The sequence below is a fragment of the Alosa pseudoharengus genome, unplaced genomic scaffold (genome assembly GCF_046254945.1).
Source record: "Alosa pseudoharengus isolate Yale_2024_CS ecotype anadromous, Long Island Sound unplaced genomic scaffold, YU_APseudo_1.1 YU_APseudo_1.1_scf_9, whole genome shotgun sequence".
NCBI classification, from domain to species: Eukaryota; Metazoa; Chordata; class Actinopteri; order Clupeiformes; family Clupeidae; genus Alosa; species Alosa pseudoharengus.
This window is the reverse complement of record NW_027468881.1, coordinates 8,390,324-8,416,287: the sequence shown is the minus strand read 5'-3', so window position 1 is coordinate 8,416,287 and position 25,964 is coordinate 8,390,324. Positions and strand designations below refer to the sequence as shown.

Sequence of the window (25,964 nt, the reverse complement as noted above, 5' to 3'; positions counted from 1 at the left end):
CTAACTAGCATGTTAACATGCTAGCATGCTAACTTGCTATTATGCTAACTATGCTAACCATGCTAACTAGCTACAGTGGGTAGGAGTCATAGTTGGATGACAAGTAACAGTTACAATGGCTAAACAGTTAAAAAGTTCAGTAGTTTAAAGGGTTAAATTGTTTAACAGTGAAATCTTGTAGTGAGGACTTTTATTTTGAAACAGTTTTTGGCAGAGGAAGTAGTTTAACAGGATGTGTAGTCTTAATAGGGCCAGTTTGTATGCTTAAAGCCTGAGACTGGCAGTTGAGATCCAGGTGGCCTGAACACCTGCCATAGGATTCTAATTGCTTAATGGCCGTATTATGATGTCATAATCGGCAATGTTAAGTCTATGGGGATTTTTAAAAAGTTTTTCTTTAATAGTTTAAAAAGTATAAAAGCTCAAAGTTGAAAAGAGATAGCAACCCGATCTGTTTGAAGACCTACGTTACAAAGTTTGAATGAAGTTTCTAAGTTAAACTGTTCAAGAGAAATTGCGTCTAGAAAAAGTGGTAAGCGGAATAATAATAATAATAAGAAGAAGAAGCCTAGGAAGAACAGTACAGTGCATTTTCATGCACTGTAATAAAGCTGCTTAATTACGGCGAAAATCACATACAAACACTAAACTACATTTCTAACTCTGTTACACCCCTCCCCTGAATTTCACCAAATCCAAGCAGCAACCAAATAGTACTTCCAAAGGCAAAGAGTACACTACTTTCAAAGACTAGACAGAGAGTCACCAATTACAGGACAGCCAACCACAAAGGTATCCAATAAGGATGAAGTGGAAGAAGAGGAGCGCAAACTCTCACACAACCAACCACTGGCAGTAGGGTGCCGTATGCACCCCACAAGACCATAAAGCCATAAACCATAAATTCCATAAATTCTCAACAAAGCTAATCATAAAAGCTAGATAAATAATGATATGTCATTAACTTTTATATTAGCATATAGTTTGTAAATAATAATAAATAAACATTTAACATTTAAATGATGTAAGAAATAACTGTTAATTAGTGCCAAAAATATATTTAGTTAACTATTAACATATATTAATACAATATTAGTTAATAGATTTGTTAAAACATTAACATACAGATTTTATGCAAACAACTATTTAATTAATGATGAAAAAACTATTAACTTGTGCCAAATAGATATTTTAGTAACAATTAACAAAGGGTTAGGTAATTACTAGTTTGCTATTTATTATGGCACCTTATTATGGAGTGTTACCGATACGGGAATTATTGAATGAAAAAGGATTTACTGAAAAATATTTAAAAATATACCTTTTTCAGGCTATTTTGTATTTGTAACAGGGTTGCGTAACTGCATGTACACATCATATAATTTAGTAGTTTATGACCTATATTTCTTAAATATTGAACATAAAATGATAAAATAGAACATATTTATTTAAGAAGTGTAAAAGCCAAAATGTCCTCTAATTCTGGAATGTCCCAAACATAACAGCTAATGTCATGTTGAGCAGGAGGAGTTGAGCACTAGGCTACCATAAATCCTCAAATTATGCCCGGGATTGATTCTATTTATAGCAGGACAAATGGTTCCCATATACAAGTAACAATTGCCTACCATACCAACAATTGCCATCAGTCCACTAGAAGACATTGTTTCGATTTAAGTCAATGAAATAACACCTCTTCTTAATATTTTATTATGTTGTATTGTATTGTATTATGTTGGTTGGATTAATAACGTACGGTTGGCAAAGAAAAGTCGTTTTTCTACCATGGGTCTCCAACACACGTTCTCAAGCTCATTCTCTTGCCGTCCCTTTCGAGCTAATTGCCAGAGGCTGAAGCCTACTACATTTAAACACAATTGTTGCGACTCAAGGCATTCCAGCCTACGATTTTATAAAAAAAAGTACTAAATCATGCATAATTAAACAATAACTCAATTTAGGCTACTTGGCTACGCAAAAAGGTTTCCATTACAGCACAACCCCTATTCAATGAAGGGCTGCCTTGTCTCGCAATAAACAGCAGTGGAAATCCCGACACTTTTTCAACTGCATGAAACTTAACAGTGAACCATCTAATTTATATTTTAAATAAGCAATCGTGTGCTACTATGGAAACAATAAGTCAATATATTAAAGATAGGCTATTGTGAGTAACGCTGGAATGGAAGTTACAGTTATTCAGTAACTTTACCTAATTACTGAAACTTCGTTACCTTCGTTATTGTAGCGTGTAACTTTGTAACTTGTTTCCCCCAACTAGGGATGTAACGATTACCGGTATAATGATAAACCGTGATAAAAATGTTGACGATAACAATTACCGTTTTCTTTTGAAATATCATAATTATCACGGTTGATTATCACGGTGTTGAAACCGTGTGTTTAATCCTTCCCAGCTTCATCCGAGCCTGCTTTTGACATACAGTAGGCCTGGTACAATGAAGCAAAATTGGTACCCTACTGATTCTGTTGTCTAATTGATGGTTTTAACTGCGAATTGGATTAGGCTACACCTGATTTTAAAAGGCGGAACATTTTCACCGCAAAACTTGCACTGTATCATTTGCACTCTGCGTCTTTTTATGTTCGCGTGCACATTAAATCCATTCCACTCACGTTATCAGAAGAACACAGTAGCCTAAAGTTTTATTTCGAACACTTACTTTGGTCTCACTCAGGGTAGGAATTTCACTGCGGCCACGTTTTTGCCCCTTGCGTTGGCCGTGATGTCCCTTTGAAAATCAGAGGTTTACAGGCCACGGTGCCCTTGGTGCCCTTCTTTCAATATTCTGCTTTGCATCCTACTAATATCGAATTTTATTTAGCCTATGGCCTGTCAAAATAATCTTAGCATTCACAGCGCAAATTAATTTCTTTTATGCAGTGGAGAAAGTGACAGCGCAAGAAAGAAAGTGCGTCTAAATTCACCTATTCTTCTCAGTTGAACTACTCGCGAAGTAGCCTACTCATCACACAGACATCACAAGTATCACATGAAAGAGCTTTTTCTCAGCTTTTAAACGATGTTAGCCGCGAATCGCTGTGGTGAACGGTTCGCGAGAAACGTAAATAATATAATTCAATTTAATCATAAATTCTACTGAAGGTTTTCGTCCATCTCCCTACCCATTCCTCTCGGTGCAATACTTCACGAACCTTTCGTTTAACACATGACAAACCATATATCAGAATAAACAGCAGACCTTACCGAACATAAAGGTGTAAAGCATTTCGACATGCATGGATGTCTCCAAATTTGGGCTTTAAGTTTTGCAATGTGTTTAAATTGTTCCACATGATTTCATAACGGGCCAAATACAAAATAAATGTTACAAATATCGCCTATATATCGGTAAATCAGAGGACAGCTGACTAAGAGTTTGTGAAAGTAGATCACAAAATGCTAAGCATGCATCTAGGCTATTTGAGTTTCTTAAAGCTGAACTGTGCTTAAATTGTTCAATACATGATTTCATAACAGGCCAAATATAAAATAAATGTTAAATATAGCCTAGATATCTGTAAATATTAGATGTTCAGATAATTTGCAGTTCTATATAATATGTCATGTTTCATGTTTTTGTAATGTTTCATACAGTGATGCAGGTCTACTGCAGTGAATAGGCTATACAACTTAGAACATTTTTATAGCCTATGTGGCCTTTGTGCCCTCCACCAAATATGCCCAACTGAATGCCAAGTGGCCTTGCCCCCAGAATGGTGAAATTCCAAGCCTGGTCTCACTCATTGGATCCAAATAACAGTAATAGCAACCTCCAAGTCATGGTAGGGTAAGTTAAGCGATAAGCACATAGCCAATTAAACATGAAAAACTGAACGGGACACTTTTTGAAACTATTTCAGCTTGTGTAGGCCTATCAGTGCTTTCTGAACATATTGAACACACTTTTAAAAATACCGTGATAATACCGAAAACCGTGATCATTTTGGTCACTATAACCGTGAGGTTAAATTTTCATACCGTTACATCCCTACCCCCAACACTGCTAGTAGGCTGTTTCATCAACATCAATTTTGTTTATTTCTTGTCGCACGAGTTCAACGATGCTGCAGCCTCTAAGGCTTTCTGAACAAGGCTACCGCGCTCGCGTGTGAAACACGTGACTAAAAGGCACTTTGTCATTGGCTGAGGGTGAAGCCCTGAACTTTGTGAGAACAAGGGAGAGCATTGCAGCGCTGGGGAGCGCTTTAAAACTCACAGAAGAAAGTAGTAGCGTTTGTGATGCAGTCGGCTCATAAACTTAAATGAGAATCGAAGTCATTTAAAAATTAAATCGCTCACAGGGGTGAATCGAGATTGCGATTTTATAACGATTTATCGTGCAGGCCTAGTATCTTGGATATTGGATATTTCAATGCGGCAATATGGTGGCAGCATGGAGGGGAGTGTCTCCAGGACGCTAGTTTCACTGTTAAGCCTTCATGAGGTGTCGTTGGCCTAACGAAAGATCGGTGAATGAGGGTGCCCATTTGATAACCCCAAAGACATGCTGCATACTGTATACTGCTGTTAGATGGGCCATTTGTCTTGTGTTTGTGACCATTGGTTGGCAGATTGGTGGTTAGCGCGCTTTTTTAAGTTCATTTGGGCAGGGGCGTAGCCAGGATTATTTTATAGGGGGGGCCAGCTGGGTCCAGACTTTTTATTGGGGTGGCACTTGGGATTTAAAAACTACTCAAAAAGTTTTGAAGATTAGGATAGCCTATTTTAATAATGGTAATAAATTGTGTAAAGCCAACACTGATACACAGGTAAGTTTGTTGTCCACTCCCAATCATTTTCCATAAGCCAATGCTATAAAAAAGTACATTATGATAATGCACCTTACTTAATCAGTCTTATTCAAATGATGTTAAAGAACAATAATAAATACTACAAATATTGTATTCAGATATTTAATCTTATACTGATGGCCAAACTATATTTCTTTCTGATATCCACTCTAAGTACTTGGCTGTAAGTAACATGGCTCTGAATTAAGAAATTAACCCTTAGAACCCTAGACTGTTTAAAGGGCTTTTCCACTACCTTTAGTTATAAGCATTTATCCTGGTCATTGTAAGTGCCATTTACACATGCTATATTTTCAGTCTAGGCTAGATCTGCCACCAATTCATATTAATACTTGCATTGATTTAATTTTGATTTTTAAATAATACAAAGACAAAAAGCATATTATACCATTCTTATTTTGAAATGTATCTCTGTCAGCTGGACATGACTTTCATGTATGTGTTGGGCAGACTGTCCTGAAACTGGCAATATAAGAACCATGGTGGAGGGGGGCTTTGGGGCTGAGCAATTTACAGACATGTGGTGTGCGCCTTACAGAAATAAATGCGTTTTTTTTTATTTAGTAATGAAAAATGCCTTTTCTGCGCTCCATATCTGTGACACGAACTGATCTGACCTGACTGAACCCGAGTTTGCGTGTTCTGTGTGTACACTCATGATTCTAAAACAACTTTTTACTGCATTGTCATGAACAAAGTGAAGGCAAAAAGGTGTTTCTTTGTCGAATAAATTGGGATGCAATGTGAGTCTCGAATTGGATGCCATGCAGGAATTTGCTGGGATCTCAAAACCGCATTATGAACATACTTTGCCATAGAGAAACACATGATAGCGTTGGATTATGAACATGCCTTGCCACTACAACACACAAAAATGTGGGGTAAGTAATTGGTATCAAATGATAGCTCTGTATCTCCTCTTTCATCTGATATCCGATCACGGGTTCGTGAGTAGGGCCTAATTCAAACGATAGTTGTTTTTTGTACATCATGTTATTTTGCAGTCACGTTGTCTGTTTTTATAACCCAGAAGCATCGATATACTTGGTACCAATAGATAGCCCTGTGTCTCCTCTTTCTTCTGATATGCTTGCCATATCTATGCGATCACGGGTTCGCGAGTAATTCAAACGAGAGTAATGGGTGCGCAGGTAAACTATAAATATGAATCAATTTCATTTCATGATTTTTTTTTAATTTTCATACTTGATCGCACAGGCAAGAGTTTAGTCTCGTTGGAAAGCCCCACTTCTGCTCTGTCACGCAATTAAAGTTTCATCTTGCTGCGATGAACAGTTCTGGAGCAATGTAACAAAGAACTCAGGCAAAGCAGCCTCTGCGTGACCAGCTATGGCAAGAACCACACGCAGTCAGCTAATTATGTTTTTTATATAAAGTAGCCTAGCCTAGGCCCTATTAGCTTACTTTTATGATATGTGCCTAATATGCTTGCATTTCACCCGAATTTTATCGAAATATTTTTGTAACAGCGTTACCGCAGGCATCCAATTATTTCTGATCAGCCCTGCGTCAATGTCAGAGCCTATAAGGACAGCCCAACGCAGCTCACTTGGCTATGATTCGTGACACATTCTAACATCTTATTAGCATTAATGTTCCAACTCATCATCAACTCACCTGTTGTTACTGAGGTTAAGTAGTAGTCTACTGTCAAGTGTTTTTAACAGATGACTTGAATTGTCCCGCTGCTGCACTAGGCCTAGCCTACTCACGATTTGATCACAACCGTGGGCTACACTTCCTGACTGGGCCAATGGTCGTAGATAGAGTGCAGTAATTGGTTCAGTCCCTGCTTTGCAAAGTGTTGGCAAAGTGCCGTCGAAAACGGCAGCAATTCTTTTTTTTTTTTTACTTTTCACTGAACTGAGCTGGGGGGGCCAGCAGGGTGGCCAAGCTTTGACCAGTGGTGGCCGTGGCCCCCCCTGGCCACCACGTAGCTCCGCCCCTGTCTGAATGTGTTTTTACCTTGGATTTTGGCACAAGGGTTTATAACACCTAATACTGTGTATTAATGTAATTGTTGTAACCACTGGGGTAGGGGTGTGCATCTCTCCCTTATAAGATGATTTGATACGTATCTAGATGCATAAGCTACGATACGGTTAAGAAACAATACATTTTAATTTGGTACGTATCGATTCGATACGATGTGATATGATGCAATAGGGCCCCAAAATGCAATACAGTTCTGGGGCCGTATTCACAAAGACTTTTAAGGCTAAAAGTAGCTCCTAAGTGGCGAATTTAGGAGCAACTCCTAAAAATAATGGGCGTGTCACTCCTAACTTTAGGACTCCTAATTTTTTTCACTAAAAGTAATTCACGAAGCATTTTAGACCTAAAAGTAGCACCTAAGTCTGGGACAGCTTAATAGAAGTCGAGAGGACTCCTAACTCACTAAGACCTATTCACAAACAGCTTTTTGCGGCATTTCACATTGCGATGTTTTGAAATGCGTCGCCTATGCGGCAACAGGAGCTTCCAATCGCGAGGGAACAATTTTGCATTCATAAAAGGGATGCAATAACGCCACCAACAACAATCAAAACTACTCATTGTTAACATGTAAATTAAATGTAACGTTTCATTCTGAATCAAATTAAAATGTTCTCCTCTTTGCAAACGTAGCCTAGGCATAGGCTAGGCTATGGTGATTTAATAATGTTGCAAAGATACGGCATCAATCTGTATGTTTCATTAGGTTAGGCTATTTGTTTTGCCTTACTCTTTATTCATTTCGGCTAGGCCTTTTTATTCAGTTATTCATCATCTTCCGTCCTTCGCACTACTTGTGTAGCGCACACATTCTCAGACCTGTCACCTGTCACTCATCATCGTAAGGGAGGTGTTTTGGAATCATTCCCGCATTACAATCATCAGCCAATCAAGGTGGCCACTTCAGTCAAGCTCATGCATGAGTAATGACGTCATCCATAGCAACGAAGACTCACTCTTAGTTTAGGAGTTGTCATTTTTCCTTACTAAGAGTAGGTCTGAAAGGCTTTGTGAATAACTCTTAAGAGAAAACTCCTAGCTAAAATCTTTTAGTGCGATTTAGGAGTACTCCTAGTGGTAAGATAAAAGGCTTTGTGAATACGGCCCCTGAACATTTGTTTAATTTCAAATTCTATTTTCCATAGTATCCAATTCTATATTATCAAATGGGTAGGCTATAAAAGACTGGGGAGTTATTTTTGTTACTTTATGGCATGAGAAAAATTACAATTGCATGTCATTGGGTTTATAATTTTTTCAAAAGACACAAAGACTTTTAATGACTATACATTCATGTCATTCTTACACAGCTGCTGAGCCAATCACAATAGTTTAAATCTCTGTGGTGTTACTGTAGTTTTTGCTAAATTTCGAGTGCCAGGTGGGAAAGGGTGTCTGGATTACTTTTCATAAATAAGGAAGCTACTATAACACACGTTGTGAGAAGCGGGTTTGTCACATCATCAATGACAGGTAGGCAATATTACCCTCCCTCCCCAAATAACTTTCAGACGTGCACCGGAGCGATGGGGATACTTCAGCTTCATCATGCTTACGTTTTCAAAATCAAAGACGTGTTTGTGTTCTTTCTGGATTTAAATGACATTTAGAAGGTTAATGAGAAAGTCCACGTTCCACGTTTTCATATCAACCTAAATTAACGAGGTGGTGGATCAGTCTGGTTCTATTTTAAATTAATCACGCCTCTTTCATAAGGCCGCCTTGATTTCGAATTTGCACGCTGTGGGTGTGACCAAAGTGAGAATGGGAGAATACGTTGTGAGTTTATTTGGAAGTATGGGTGGGCAATATACCGAATATACTCGATATATCTCTGTTTGCTCTACGTAAGAGTGTTATATCGCAAACATTGAGTATTTAACGGTCATAGATAGATAGATAGATAGATAGATAGATAGATAGATACTTTATTGATCCCTAGGGGAATGTTTATGCAGCTATGTTTTAAGCGAAAAGACGTTTCGTGACCCTATAAAAGGAGCAAAATGCTATGTTGTGTTTCACCTGAGAGGGCGTAAAATCAATTTTTTATTGTAAATGTTTATTTTGGTGTTCCCAAAACACCTGTAACTACATGCATTTATTCTGTGAATGGGAATTGGGACGATATTGGTACTTTACACACTAAATTAGTGCTGGGCGGTATGACCAAAAATGTATATCACGGTATTTTTCAAAATTCTTACGGTTTCACGGTATATGACAGTATTTTTTTTTTCATGCATAATCAGATTCAGTTCACAGCATTTTCTACAGGTTGAGAGAGGAATTGCTGCAGTAGCCTACATTGACTAAGGATGGTCTATACTGTCATGATAGAATAACTTCACACTAGTGCTAATGCAGTTTTGCATGGCCCCAGAAAATGATGCTGTTTACAAAGAACCACTCATGATTCTAATGAAGAATCTAATCAGAATGCAAAGACAATAGACCTCTCCAGAATAAGTCCCGCCTCCGAAACTTCCGTATCCATCCAACTTCCAGTCGTCAAATGTCGCTTCGAAAGATCGTACCTGTCAAACTCTGTAGGTGACAAAGTAGAAAAAGCTGGTGGGCCGATTGGCCTACACACTTCTGCCATCTAGTTTCCACTGGATTTTTTGATTGTCGGTGCCGTTTAAGTAGTAAACGATTATTAATGCTGACCGGGAGCTAGTTCCGATGTACGCGGGCGGAGGAGGGCGTTAGATCTTGGTCACAACCAACCAGTCACAACCTAACGTAATTTTCACGTGTGATTCATGCGTGGTTTCAGTGGTCTATAAATGTAAATCGTTTGCAAGGTTCAGCCTCTTTTCAACATGACTTAACTTTGGTTTGACTGTGCGAGTTTGTTGGCTGTTATTGAGATATTTGAAAAAGAAAGAAATTGCCGACGAAGACACTAAAGACATGACGAGATGAGATTTTTTTTCACGAATAACAGATAATGATAAGCAGACTAGGAATCAGAGGCTGAATCGGATTGAGTCGATAGCTTTATTTTGCATGACCTTGATCAGAACAGTAACGTTTTCAGAATGTATTAACAACCTATCAAACATGATGATTTCACGCAGGGTTAGTGCCACCTCCATAGACAGGCTCTGGTGTCACAAACTCCATTTTGGTGAAGACAAACTATCAAACATTGCCGTTGCTGTGCAACCTTGACTGGGGGAGTCGCGGCGTCTGAAGCTTGCGCTAGTGCTTCTTACTGATATATTTCTACTTCTAACGGCACCGACAATCAAAAAACCCAGTGGAAACTAGATGGCAGAAGTGTGTAGGCCAATCGGCCCACCATTTTTTTCTACTTCGCCACCTACAGATGTTTTACCGGTATGATATTTCGAAACGCCATGTTATTTCCCATAGAAATTCGACGCCCGGAAGTTGGATGGATACGGAAGTTACAGAGGCGGGACTTATTCTGGAGAGGTCTATTGCCGTCAAAATACAGAACTTTTACTGAGCAAATTTCACAAACATCTTGTATAAAACCAATACAAAAAGTAGTGCAAGTTGCAATAATTATACTTTTTTGAAAATTATACAATTTAAAATAAAACCTCTCTGCTAATATGCTTACTCTGTCAAATAGGACTATCAGAAACATGCCTTATTGTTATTGTGGTTTACATGTGGATGTGGATGTCTTGTTAGCCTGCCATGAGCTTCGGTTCGGTTAGCTAGGCAAAACATTAACAAAAAAGTTTGTTTTGGTGCACTGATGACAGTCAGAATCATTTCTAACTAGCCAGCTAGTATTGCTCAGTTCATGTCTATAACATGCTTTACTTGCTACCTGGATAATTTCAGCGAATTCTTAAGGTGAGATGAATGATAAGATCATTAAACTTCACTGTGTTCGGTGGGTTGCTAACTAACACCCACCTGACATCACCTACTACTACGGTATGGCGGTATGTTAAAAATTCATATCATAACGAAAATATACACCAGTATACGGTGTGAACCGGTATACCGCCCAGCACTACACTAAATGTCCATATACATAGCTATTTCCACATAGATTTTTAGGGTCCTACTAGCAACCCCACATACCATTTCAGTTGCATGAAAATTACACAAAATACAAACACGCCTTGTTTTATCCTTATTATTGTCATGGCCTTTTGTTTTGGAGACTTCAAGTTTTGGGACAACATTAACAAAGAATTATATTTCTAGAGAAAATACTGATTGATGGCAGGTGTGTCACAATAAAGGATTTTTGAGATCCTCAAATTTCTTTGCATGTTTTTTTCTGAAACTGGACTTCTATAAAACCAATGAGACTGTGGTAAAAACTTTTAATGATTGAATCAAACTGAGAACATGTTTGTCTTCCATTCTACAATGTTTGGTCAGGCCAGGAATAATACTTTTTAAGATATGAATGTCCAAACATGGCCTCCAAGATAAGGCCTTTTATAGAGTGTAAACAATCAAGGGCAAAAAGACTATGAAAAAAATAGAATTGAACAAAAATATTTTACAGGTTTTAGTTATGGAACCTAAACATTGTGTAGACAAACTTTAAGGAAAATCGGAGTCGGTGCTGCAACCATTTTCCTGGATTTTGTCTGATTTGACACGGAATGACCCATATATAATATCCTCTTGAACTGTCAGTCAACACACCGGTGAATCACACTTTTCTACCCCACCTGGTTACTGTTGCTATGTCTAACTTTAGCTCACGTCCAAAATGACAAGTGAACAGAAGCCCGTTAACTGCACTGCGCAGTCTCTCTTATGTTTGCCACATGCAAGAAGAGTTAGACAGAGAGATAATAGCCTAGCTAGCAGATCATGAAAAATGGTGAGCAATGTAATCCAAAGTTCGCTGATTTCTACATTGTTAGTTTGGATGAAAACATATGCAGTCTAATGTTAACGTTATAACAAACTTGTTTGGCTGTAGCCAAATTAGCCTACAAATGTCTGTAGGCCTATCATGAGCCTAATGATAATATTGTTTTTTATTATTATAATAAACAACATGCCTTCTCTTCCTTTGGCAATGGTAAGTCAAGTAGGACAAAATATGCTAGCCTACAATGCAAAAAGAGAACCCAGGGCGATTTGTGTTCACAATGCAAAGATAATGCGAACCGTGCCGGACTTTAAAGCAAACCATGCCGAGACTACCTCCCGAGGTGGTCTCAGTTCGGTTCACTTTTGAGGGTTCTGAGTGCATTTGGAGTGTTCACATGCACAAAAAATGCTGAGTCATAGATCTGAGTTTGTTTAGAGGGCTGAAAGGGATCAAGTGTGAAAACACCCTAAAACTGAAGTAATTTCAAGCGCTGAAAATAATAAGACATGATTTGAACAGAAATATTTTACAGGCCTTGGACAGCATTTGATCAAAATCTGAGATGTCTGATTTGAACTGATCCTTTATGATCTAAATTCTCCTTTTGATGTAGACACTGACTATACTGATTCAGCACTAATCTTGCTACTGTTCTTGCAAAATCAGGAGGATCCAGTGACATTTGAACGGGTGTACCATGGCTCTCCCAAAGAGGCCCTGCTCAGGGTGCAGGAGGTGCTGACCCTCTACCTGGACATCATCACCTACAGCAGTACACCTGTGGACTGGAGCTGTGAGACAGAGTATGCCCAGCAGGAACCTTTGCCGGCACCTGCTTACAGCCCGCCAAGCACAGGTACTTAACCGACGTTGTAAGTTGGTTTGGATAAAAGAGTCAGCTAATAGGTGACATTCCATTTATCAGCGGTCTGCAGAAGTAGCAATGGCATCGAGCGATTTTTGCAGGTTGTGCAAAAAAACATGAAAGTGCATGGTATTTACACCCACTCAATCAATTTGTTTGCTAACGTAAAAAAGACATTGAACAACGATGAGAGGTGAAAGGGAATTGGATTGACGGTCATGAGAGAGACTTTGCCGTCGCTCCGCTATCGTCATCGTTTTAAACCTGCCAATAGCGCGCCAGGTGGATGAGCCGGCAAAATTGTAACGGGAGCAGCAGAAAGATTCCAGCCTGAGCGGCAGGGCGAAAAAGAAATCGCCGGCAGATCAGGCTGGGTTTACCATAGACAGTAAAAGAAATGGACGAACAGACTCCGTCGTTCTCAATGGGAGGGCACTGAGTCATTTTTCAGTTGGTCCCCCCAGTACTGCAGACTCGCACTTAACTTCGTGACGTTAGCCATCGAACTGAATCTTGTAACTCATATGATAGATACACAGAAATTCTTCTCACACTTCCTTCGTCTTCAAAGTCATCAAAGTTAAACATTTATTTATGTATTATTATTAATATCATCCTCACAAGTGATATCAAGTCGTGTTAATGTTGAAACTACCACACATGATCATCTTCAAAAACAGTCATGGTAAAACAAAACAAAAAAGTTATAGCTTCTAGCCTTGAAGCTAATCTTCTTTCCACTTTTCTGACCTACGGTCAATCCATCGAAAACCTGTGAAATTATTATCGTTAGACTACCTAACGGTAAAACTACTGTTTTTCATTAGGTTTACTTGCCTCTATGCTTTACCTTAACATACAATGCTATTGTAGGCTACATAGCTCACGAGTTTTCGTGCTGGCTGGACTACGCTTCTTATCCAAACAATACGGTTATCTCCCTTCAGTGCGTTAGCTTCCCTTCAACCGGACGCGATATTTTTTTTCCCAGGATGGTAGGGGAAGAGTCCCGCCCTACCTGCCCTGTGATTGGCCGGCTACTACCTTGTCCGTTTCTATGGCGATGGGTAGTAATCAAATCATCATTCTGGTCGTGGACGTTGAACAATTTTAACGCAACTGATAGTTGAAGTTGTCAACCAAAGACTGTGAAATAGGTTGTTTGTATTAGCACTAGGGGGGTTTGGGGGGTTTCCCCCCAACTTATTTTAAATTCCCTACTGATAGGTGTTCTATATATATCTATGGGTAGTACTGCCATGGTGCTGCTATCTAAACTTTGTGAGCCAGAATCTAACTGACAACTAGCATAGCAACCTGTAGCTAACAAGGATTGCATTGATTAAGGTTAGGGTTGAAGTTGTCAATCAAAGACTGTAAAATAGCTTGTTTACAGACTATGTTGTCAACATGATGAATAAGTGTTACGGTATTTAAGGGGGTTTGGGGGGTTTCCCCCCAACTTATTTTTATAAACTGATAGGTAGCGCTAGCTACTAGCTAGTGCATCCTTGTGAGCCAGAACCAAACTGACAACTAGCATAGCAACCTGTAGTGCTAGATAGCAGGGATAGCATTAAGGTAACTAGGTTATCAGGGTAATATATACCACCATTGACCGCCTTGTTGGTAGCATCGGCTAACTAGCGCCAGATTTCGGAGTGCAGGGGACAAGCCGAGATGGGACATGAGTTGATGAGACATACGTTCACACTCGGTATCATGTTTCAAAACACTTTAGGTCACACCGGAATTCTCCTTTAAAACATGTAATTGTCAGACATTTAGGTGGGATATTTTATAATTACCCATGGCTGATACTAGCGATAGAAGCCCATCAGTTTTGTCTTTTGGTTTTTTTAACGTTCTCGTCAGATTTAGCCAGAGAGGCAGCAACTGTCAATCATGCATAACCCCAGCCAATCACAGACAGAGTAGGGCGTATTCTCATGCATAACCCAGCCAATCACAGACAGAGTAGGGCGGTATTGGCCAATCACAGACAGTCTTACGGGAACCTAACGTTATGTACGAGGTAATCGAGTCTTGTTTTGCCTTTTATTGTTTATGTAGATAACACAGAAGCTAAAATATCGGCACATGATATATGTTATATGAAGTTATGGGAGTTCAAAAAAATCCTAAATGAATGGGCGTTCTATGGGGTTAGCAGAGAGTTGATAACCACCGCTACATCGATGCTTCTACTTCCGGGAATTCGCCTGCCCCCTTGGGGTTTACCAGTCTAGCGTCCGAACAAAGATTCTAGAAGCCCAGCGCAACTCCAAAAAGGAGGACAAATGAGCGTCCGGCTTGAGGCTGTGCAGGACACCAGACATGGCCTAAATCCGGACGTATGGCCACCCTATAGCTAACTGGCTTACCAAAGCTTTCTCCCGCTCACTCTGAAGGTGGGAGGGGGTGTCCCCCTGGCCTGCCCCCACTGCTAAGAAAAATCTAAAACAGCGGTTCCCAAACTTTTTCCCCCGCAGACCACCTTCTACATCCTGACTCGGCTCGCGTACCCCCACCATCCGACACATAAAAAAGTAACACATTCTATTGACGCATTCCAGGCATCATGTTTAATTAGCCGCCCTACATGATAACAAATTACAAAATCAAAATGTGCAACTGGTCTATGAGCTCTCACGCTAAAAAAAAAAACAGTGTGAAGAACATTATACCGGTTAGATACACCTCACTACAAACTACGCACTGTGCACTGTGGGCAGTCTGTCTCCCAATACATGTGAAGCCAAGGCCTATATGCCTCATCATACTTTTGTTTTCTTCGCGCAGTCTTTTCTGTCTCGTCCTTTCTTTTATCCCCATGCGCTCCACCTCTGCCTTCATCATTCTGCCCCATTGTTACCTGTCTCCTGCTCTGTTTCTCTCGCTTCTCCTCTTTTGGACAGGGTCCCTGTTTTTAGCCAGTTTTCCATGTTTGCGTAGCCTCCTACCTAGCCTATGCTTCCACAAAACTAACGTGTCAGATATTCTGGCGTCCCGCAGGATATCACGTGCATTGTGGGTAGCTTATTTTTTAATGAAAACATAGCTTACTATAGAGTTTACAAATGATTTCCTTTAATTTCATGTTTCCATATTATTATAACCCGATTCGAAATTATTTATTATTTACGAATTAATTAGATTATTAATTAATTAATCATTGTTAACACCTTTCCGACATTGCCCTTTTCATCTTGAGTACCCCATAGTGGCAGCTCGCGTACAACCAGTCCCTGATCTAGAAGAAACACTGTGAGTGTGATAGTCACAAATTAATTTCTTCTCAGAGGAGCCTGCTATTGAAAAGCTGGGGAGTAACCTCAGGAATGAGACTAGCCAAGATCTACACAACTTCTACAAGCTTGGATTTATTGCCATGACAGCATGTTGTGGAATACTTCTACCTATCACTGTTTGCTGCTTCATAAAACACAAGGTATGTAGACATTAAACTTATCATAATTATTCATTAGGTCAGAGTTATGCAGTTTCACTAACAAATCACAATTTAATTCACTGGATTAAAAGTTTGTTTTATTCACTGGGAATTTTCAGCTTATTACATTAAGTAACAAAAAAATAAAATTCTAATAATTTACATGCTCAAGAACCTTTGCTTATGTCTATGCTGATGACTATCAACAGAAACTTCAAAATAATTATCACAGAACCCAGATCATGGCACATGAAAGGTACTACTGATTTCTTTATTTCTACATTTCATCAAATTACTTAAAGCCTTACTTACAACACTTTCCCTGATTTCATACTCATGGCTCATTCTTGTAATCCAAGGTTCAACCCATATCAGCACAGCATTGAGTTGCAGGATTTATCAGGTGCGGAAATTACTTTAAAATACTGTGTATGATTAGTGTACATTCTTCCAACCAGTGTTTTCATCACTTTAAATGATTATTTAAAAAAAAATATTCACACATGTAAAACACACACAAACCACTATTGTACTGTCTTGATAAGCTGTTGATGCCAGATTCAAGTTCCTGTTTTATTTCCAAAGGTTTGCCACGATTACATGCATGAGCTTCCAGCCAGGCCAAGCACATGGAGAAGCAGCAGGAAGGAATTATTTTCTCGCTTTCTCACGGACTACTTTGAGGACTGAAACACTTGCCAGAACTAAGACATAAATATGAGTCTTTCTACTTTGAGAATGTATTTTTACAGGGAAGATATTACTTAACATGTAAATAGTCTCTATTGCTTTTTCTACCAAAGTTTTTCTGCCAAATAAATAAAGCTAATATGGATTTAACACTATTGACAGATATCTGGACTGAAGCAATTCTAAAAAGTAGGACCCAGATATATGAAAATGATTAACCCCATCTTGGAGCCAGTCTGCTCCATGAAGCTAAAAAGACTTGGAAACATACTGGTAATGTTCTACGACTCATGTGCTGCAAATATGCTCTCACTTAACGAGACACATCTTTCTGAGGACCTTCCTAACATCTTTAATCTCTCGTAAGTGTTGTTGCCAGCGATACACAATAACAGTTGTTTCGGCAGATCTACCTTTCATCACCATTCTCTCAGAACTGTCAACCCTCACACTTCCAGGGCGAGACACAATCTCCTGCAGATAGTTAAAGGCTAGGTCATGAGCTGTTTTTTTCCCCACTATCAAGATTTTGGAGGGCACATAGAGCACTCTGTGTCCTGCCAGGACATCCTAAAATTGGTTTTACAAAGTTATTTGGTCAGTAGATAACTCTATTTGTTTTTACTTTTTCTTCTTAGACAAACAAAAATCTTGCCTCAGCATAAGCTCTTCATTTAAAAAGCACCGCGACAGCAGCAGAAATACAGGCAACATGCCCTGGGTGTTAATAGCTGAATCCTCTTAGCCCTACGTGTTCTAAGAAATAAGGACACATCTGGACTAATGGGTAGACCATATGTATAGAGATATGTATGTTTATAATTTTTTGGGACTGGAAATGCAGGGTCAGATAAGTTGTATTATTTACTCAGCGTGGGCCAACTGATATCATGTGCTTTTCTGTAAATTTTCTTAACATAAAACAAAACTCAGGGTCATGTTAAGTTGTATGGGGGGGGAGGCTTAGGGGAAACATTACTTTCAGTGACTTGGTGGTCAGCAGAATTTGCTTTTAATTTCCTGATATTTATGATCAGGAAATATATTTTTTTTTCATGTTTCCTGCATGATCAAAATTCTCGAAAAATTTCGATTTTTAAAATGAATCAACAAGAGCATTCTTGTTCAGTTGTGAAAAGCCCAGGGCCCGGTTTCCGAAACATGCCCTAAGCGTGAACCTGCATGCACTGCTCTTAAGGGGAGGTGTCCACGTTAACCCTTTCGTGCCCGTGCCGAACACTCCATTTTTGGTGCTGGATGACCTCCTTACACAAAAAACTTTCTTGAGTATAATACATACCATCAATGGGTTATACACACCATTGTAATCAGAAGGGTCAGTTCTATCAAATGATGTAAAATACATATGGTAATGTTGATATAGTAATGAACAGTCTTTGAAAATCCTCTCCAAATGTATACCGAAATTCGTTAAAATTGAACTGATTTGGTCGCTATACTGTAGCTTATTCCAAGCTGAGCCGTTTATGAGTGTTTAGTCCTAAATGAAAACGATTCAAACTCTCTAGCCACTCACTCGCAATTCACTGACGTCAGGTTCACTTAAAGGAGCCACACATACTGTAGGGCTAGGCTACTGTTATGTTGTTGACTGCCGTACTATTGAGGACTATTATGAGTTCTGAACCATTATTTGGTGCTAGGTAAAATTACTGCAATAAAATTATGCTTATTAAATGCTTTCCCCCCAAATCACTTTTCACAATTTTTTTTCAAGAGTAATATTATCGGTTATCGTATCGGTATCGGCCAAAACAAACCAATAAATATCGGTTATCGTTATCGGCCCTAAAATTCCATATCGGTGCATCTCTAGTTATGATAAATTTATAGTCCAAGAGCATTAGCTCAAAATTGAGTCAATTGACTCAGTGCTTTCTGAGATATTCAAGATGGCGTCCAAAATTGCCGCTATTTGGAGATTTTGCCATATCTCAGGCTTAAAACATAATACAAATGCAATAAAAATGTTAAAATATATGTTTTCTCATACAAGGAATCCAAATTCACCATTGACACACTGCTAAAATTAAAGTTAACCAAGATTACAAGGTCATTAATGTGACAATAACACAAAATTCACATAGTGTACCCATTAACCCCAGGCACCATTTAAGCCCATGTGTAACTTTGAAGTCATTTTTTAGAAAAAGAGGGGCCTCTCTAATGCTATTCATTATTTTGTCTAATCACACAATGTCTTTATTATATGTTAGTTTTATTTGGCACCAATCACATTTGTCAATATTGAATAAGGCTTGCTTACATCTGTGCATTCTCAAGGAGGCTCAGATAAAGTCGCTTCAAAACTTTAGTGTTTTTGAACCCCTCAGATAGAGCCTCTTTTCAATTATTTTCAGCCACTGAATTAGTATGTAGATTCATATTATGTAACTTGGGAGATTATTGTTTATTGTCTTTTGTGTATAAACAGGTAGTTCATTGTAATTTTTTACCATTTGGCTTTATGTAGAAAGATAAGTTATGCTAGTTAGCGTAGTGAGCAAACCATTAGTCAATACACCTACTGATAGATACACTGCTTAAAGCCTGTGTTGCAGGTTAAACACCACTGTTGATTAATGGGTACATAAAGCACTCAATATATGTATATCATTTTAAAAATGTCTCCAAATGGTGTTAAATGCCAGTTTTTGTTGTTTTTAGCATTAGCGGGTTTTTTGTACGCAATTCGGTGATGACGTCATTTTGGGGACTACTTGATCTGCGCTTCATTCATTTCAATGCATTTCAATGGACATCGCGGTTACACTTTCAACATAAAGTTTGTATATTTACACTTCGAATTTCGTCACAGCATTTATATCACAGCTACCCTATGATCTACCAATGGTAATAACGGTGCCTGGTATCAATTTAGTATTTTTTCTGAATTTCGGGAGGTCTCGTTTTGGAGGGTATGTTTTACATTCATTCCTATGGGAAACGGTCGCGGTTACACTTTCAACATAAAGTTTGTATATTTACACTTCGAATTTCGTTACAGCATTTATATGACAACGACCCTATGGTCTAACAAAGATAACAATGTCTTCCAATTTTAGTTTAATGCCATTTTCTGAATTTGAGAGGCCTCGTTATGAGGCTACATAATGCACAATCAGTTCAATGTATTATGCTTATAACATTACGACACTTTTTTTGTTACTGTCAGTGAACAGCACCGAATGAAAGTCAACATTAGGGATGTAACGGTATGAAAATTTAACCTCACGGTTATAGTGACCAAAATGATCACGGTTTTCGGTATTATCACGGTATTTTTAAAAGTGTGTTCAATATGTTCAGAAAGCACTGATAGGCCTACACAAGCTGAAATAGTTTCAAAAAGTGTCCCGTTCAGTTTTTCATGTTTAATTGGCTATGTGCTTATCGCTTAACTTACCCTACCATGACTTGGAGGTTGCTATTACTGTTATTTGGATCCAATGAGTGAGACCAGGCTTGGAATTTCACCATTCTGGGGGCAAGGCCACTTGGCATTCAGTTGGGCATATTTGGTGGAGGGCACAAAGGCCACATAGGCTATAAAAATGTTCTAAGTTGTATAGCCTATTCACTGCAGTAGACCTGCATCACTGTATGAAACATTACAAAAACATGAAACATGACATATTATATAGAACTGCAAATCATCTGAACATCTAATATTTACAGATATCTAGGCTATATTTAACATTTATTTTATATTTGGCCTGTTATGAAATCATGTATTGAACAATTTAAGCACAGTTCAGCTTTAAGAAACTCAAATAGCCTAGATGCATGCTTAGCATTTTGTGATCTACTTTCACAAACTCTTAGTCAGCTGTCCTCTGATTTACCGATATATAGGCGATATTTGTAAAATTTATTTTGTATTTGGCCCGTTATGAAATCATGTGGAACAATTTAAACACATTGCAAAACTTAAAGCCCAAATTTGGAGACATCCATGCATGTCGAAATGTACTGCAAATTCAAAAGTGGATTACTCTGGAACGGCTAACTGTACAGGGGACTGCTTTACACCTTTATGTTCGGTAAGGTCTGCTGTTTATTCTGATATATGGTTTGTCATGTGTTAAACGAAAGGTTCGTGAAGTATTGCACCGAGAGGAATGGGTAGGGAGATGGACGAAAACCTTCAGTAGAATTTATGATTAAATTGAATTATATTATTTACGTTTCTCGCGAACCGTTCACCACAGCGATTCGCGGCTAACATCGTTTAAAAGCTGAGAAAAAGCTCTTTCATGTGATACTTGTGATGTCTGTGTGATGAGTAGGCTACTTCGCGAGTAGTTCAACTGAGAAGAATAGGTGAATTTAGACGCACTTTCTTTCTTGCGCTGTCACTTTCTCCACTGCATAAAAGAAATTAATTTGCGCTGTGAATGCTAAGATTATTTTGACAGGCCATAGGCTAAATAAAATTCGATATTAGTAGGATGCAAAGCAGAATATTGAAAGAAGGGCACCAAGGGCACCGTGGCCTGTAAACCTCTGATTTTCAAAGGGACATCACGGCCAACGCAAGGGGCAAAAACGTGGCCGCAGTGAAATTCCTACCCTGAGTGAGACCAAAGTAAGTGTTCGAAATAAAACTTTAGGCTACTGTGTTCTTCTGATAACGTGAGTGGAATGGATTTAATGTGCACGCGAACATAAAAAGACGCAGAGTGCAAATGATACAGTGCAAGTTTTGCGGTGAAAATGTTCCGCCTTTTAAAATCAGGTGTAGCCTAATCCAATTCGCAGTTAAAACCATCAATTAGACAACAGAATCAGTAGGGTACCAATTTTGCTTCATTGTACCAGGCCTACTGTATGTCAAAAGCAGGCTCGGATGAAGCTGGGAAGGATTAAACACACGGTTTCAACACCGTGATAATCAACCGTGATAATTATGATATTTCAAAAGAAAACGGTAATTGTTATCGTCAACATTTTTATCACGGTTTATCATTATACCGGTAATCGTTACATCCCTAGTCAACATGTTCTTTATATCTAGTGATAGTGATCATGTCGTTAGTTCAGATAAGTAGGCTACCGGGCAAACTTAGTCAGAAGATCAGAATATGAAGCATCATGATAGGTAGCTGGGCTAACTTTTTAGTCCCACCTGTGAGCCACCCCAGTTACTTAGCTTCTAGCCGCCGCCGATTAGGCTGGTCGTGTCTTCAGCATGAATATTTTCGATAACTACTGCTCGTGATTGATTGCCATTGACATCGTCAGGGTACGGCTTACCAAAGAGGGAGATAATATGGGCAAGTCGCAGTTTTGCAGGTGCTTGTGTGGGCTGTGCCGTCCCGATGGAAACTGTGGTGGAGAGCTGCAGTAACTAGGGAAGCGAGTGCATTTTGGCCGCTGTTCGAGGAGCTCCCCTGTGACCAGCATAATGACATGATCTATCTAGCTATCTATCTGTCTATATACATATCTAGGCTATCTATAGCCTATCTATTTATCTATAATCTGCGCTATCTACTGCTGAACAATCCCTTACTCGTCTCTCTTTACTCCTCTCTCGTTACTCTCAAGGGTCTCAAGGTGGCTTTGGTCTGTAGTCTCCCCAAGGTGACGTAATGCAATGCATTGTGGGGGAAAGGAGAATCACTTCAAATGCTGTGAAATAGTACCTGCTTTTTCGTATTATATTCCGTTTTGTGATACCCAACAACATCAAATACAATGGATAACAGTTTAAATGTTTATTATCAACAAGCAAATTGTGCAAATTCGTTGGAAAATGAACCCTGCAACACGGCCTTTAAGGATTAAAAATGTTGAGTATACAAACTAAATGTTTTCTAAATGTGAAATATGTGCAGGGCTCTACAATGCGCGCATTTCGCTCGCATATGCGAGTAAAAAGGATGCCGTGCGAGTGCAAAAAAATATTTAGCCGCACTGGTGCGAATGACTTCTAACCATGTCAATGTTTGTACAAAATACACCGCAACATCGAGAAACATTACTGGTGCAAACCATAGAATCACGTCGCGAATGCAGCATAAAAACTACACCTCCCATCAACGTTAGCAGTTTCGCGTTGTGACTCGCTAGTAGTCGCTTCTATCAAATCCAAGAGCGCGCAGAAAAAGCGGAAAGTTAGACTAGCCAGCCAAGATGCAAAGATTGAAGAAATTAGTTCTTCTATCCACCGAATTCATTGGATATAGGAGGAACAGGATGAGATTCTGAGAATGCAGTGAGAGAAGGAAAGGTAACCTAACATGCCTTTTAGCCCAGTTGACGTATTGGCTGAAATATGCAAAATATAGCTGTAGCGAACCGGCATAAAAGTAGCCTCCCGTAATACTCCCATTTTATTCAAAGGTAGAACGCTACTGACAACTCCAGGCTTCCACGCATGCTTGTTTGTTTACACCGAATACAAGCTGAAGTGCAAAACGAAAGTAGGCCTAACGTTTGCCTACTGCCCCCATCAATGCAGATATTTCAAATAAAAACTAAAAGTATAAAACATATATCCTTGATTAGCCTATGTTGGGTTTTGTGGAAGAGAAATGGACTGTTTTAGTAGTAGTATTAGGCAGTATGCAGTCAGATAGGTCAGTGTTTCCCAAACTTTTTTTCTGGCGACCCACTTTTTAAAAATGACAGACCATCGCGACCCATTTCACTTCAAATCTACCCTGCAACCACCAATATTGTTTTAGGCCACAGGTTCTCCAACTTTTATATGCCTCCCCCAACCATACATTGCTATAGGATCCCTGCTTTGAACACGGTTGTGTTGCATTTTGAGCACCATCAGCGTGAAAAGTTGGAAATGACTACTTAAAAGATACGTATTAATGCGCATCTGAGAGTAGGGGAAATTTTCGCATGTTGTGCAGTCGTCATTCGTCAGCATAGTAAGCTGTTCCTGTATTTCTAAAAAAAAATGTTGTAGGCAGGGGCGTAGCACCAAATTCTGGGCCCTATGCACAAGTGGTGGCCAGGCCCCCCCCCCCCAACCAACCAACCAACCACCGGCTGTAAGCATGAAGCATGAGGTTCACAACTAACTACTATCTAATCACACATTGAATTAATCTAACAACTCTTATATGTACTGTATAAGAGAAAATAATCTTATTACCCAAGACTTCACTGAATTTCTGTTTTATTTGAAGAATGTTTAAAAGCTAGAACATGAAATGAATGAAAACACTTTTGGCTGAGAGAACAGCTATCTATACAAATTGAACACTTTTGGCTGAGAGAACAGCTATCTATAGCTGAGTGTGATGCGTTTCACAAGTTAGCTTTGCTACTAATTTGACAGCCTTTCCTCATGAACATATAACATTGAGCCTACTAAGTTAAGCTATTAGCTCATAATAATTTTCGAATTAGTAGGCTATTGAAATGTTGTGGTAGGCTATAAATCAGGCATCATGTTATTTCTAATTTTGTGTTAATGCTGTTTTAGCACTGATAATCGCGGATTCGCGGTGGTATTGAAGTGTTTGTAACCTTCAGGAGTTCATTTCATTTGTAGACTATTGCTTTCACATTGGGCTCACCTTTCTTGGGAAAGAAGGCTGTTAACACTTGTTTTCCCTCATTTCTTTTTTTCTCCCTTTCTTGTCTCTCTTTTCTTTTCTGGGAACCGGATTTAGCTTTCTTAGACTTAGACATCTTCACACCGTGACCGTCTGCATTGCCACTTCGGCAGAATGAACTTTACTTCAAAAATGCGCCTAGCAGGGGAAGGCGGACTGAACCATTTCGTGCAAGGGAGAGGGTGCCTGCCCTCAAACAATGTTGGCTTGGACACAATTTAATACATCAATCAACTGATGCATTTACCCGAAATATTTGCATCTATATTAGTTAACATTTATTAAGATCTTTAAATTAAGGAAATTATTTATTATTAAGGAAAATAAAATTCAACTCCTTAGGGGCCCTCCCCCCACTTGGGGCCCGGGTAATTTATTCCCACTTGTCCCCCCACTACGACGCCCTTGGTTGTAGGCTACGTTGCGTTGCAGACAAATGGGTCCATAACACTGTGGACGTCAATTCCAATGTAAACAGCAAACAACTCAAGTCGTTATATTGTATTGTTGTATTATATTGTATAGTCGTTATATCAGAACAAGAGGCGTTTGCGCAATAGCCGGAAAAATGCGCCTTTACTTTGGAGTTAGCGAGGTAGAAAACGAGAGGAATAGTGTTTAAAATGCCCATTTAAATTGTAGACTATAATGCACTGGTGTGCATTTTAAATCAGAAATAAGAATGTGAGGAGGTTGCTATTAACTTTAAAGAATGCATCTGCAATCGAAACTGTATGCAAATTGAATGGCCTTATGTCCGGTCTATGGATGTCTGCTTTAGTTGACAGCGCGGTCACTAGATTTGAATCGGTAAAGTTGAGGAGCTGGTATCTATTAATGTTCGTGCAAATAGGCGGATTCATGTCCCTTGCAGTTTGCAACTGCGAGGTACATGGCAGGCGCCCCACAGAACTGTTTCATTTTGAGAGGTAGATATTCATGCTGGCACCCCCTCTGCGGTGCGTTCGTCCCCCAGTTTCATGCGCCAGTTTCATGAGCTTTTATGACAAAACCGTGACTGTGGTAGTTAACAATATACATCCTAATAGAAAACTGTTAGCTTTCCTGGTATCAAATGACAAATGGTATCCGTTAGGCCTATAAAACAACATAAATTGTGCTGGCGACCCAAATAAAATCTCCTGCGACCCACCCGTGGGTCGCGACCCAGACTTTGGGAAACACTGAGATAGGTCACCATGGGCATATTTGGTTTAGCTATAGATGGATTCACAAATAAATAAATTAGCCTACATTTGGCAGGATGCTTGATATACAGGCTAAATGCAAATATGGTATTATATTATTTTACATTAACAAAATGTAGGAAAATGGAACAGACTGAAAATAAAGTAGGCACTGATATTTAAAATCCTGTTTCCTGTAGCCTAAATGTTGTCAGTCATTCTTAATATTCGCAATTGGTGCACTGGCATGTTTAACTGTTAGCTGCAGTATAATGTTAGATTATGTGTAAGTTAAGTACAGAACTGACTGTGCGCCCAAATTTTTGTCTGTGCTCCTACATTTTTTAACTTGGGCGCACAAGTGCTCCTGAAAATTTTTTTTAGTGTAGAGCCCTGAATATGTGCAAAAAATGCCTTTTTCCTTAAATGGTAGGTTAAATGGTGGGCTTAAATGGTAAAGTGACCCAAAAAACCGCCAGCATAAGCT

The 25,964-nt window shown here is 39.1% G+C and overlaps 1 protein-coding gene across 1 annotated transcript in view; it reads left to right on the top strand.

The window, feature by feature from the left end:
* Positions 1-16,656, top strand: part of LOC143114950 (macrophage colony-stimulating factor 1-like) — a 36,800-nt gene extending 20,144 nt beyond the window's left edge. Inside the window, exons 5-9 of the mRNA XM_076276794.1 lie at positions 12,347-12,536; positions 15,848-15,996; positions 16,206-16,252; positions 16,356-16,399; positions 16,582-16,656. Coding sequence (XP_076132909.1) covers positions 12,347-12,536; positions 15,848-15,996; positions 16,206-16,252; positions 16,356-16,399; positions 16,582-16,604 — 453 coding nt within the window. The 3' untranslated portion in view covers positions 16,605-16,656. The remainder of the gene's footprint in view (positions 1-12,346; positions 12,537-15,847; positions 15,997-16,205; positions 16,253-16,355; positions 16,400-16,581) is intronic.
* The last annotated feature ends 9,308 nt before the right edge of the window (positions 16,657-25,964 follow it).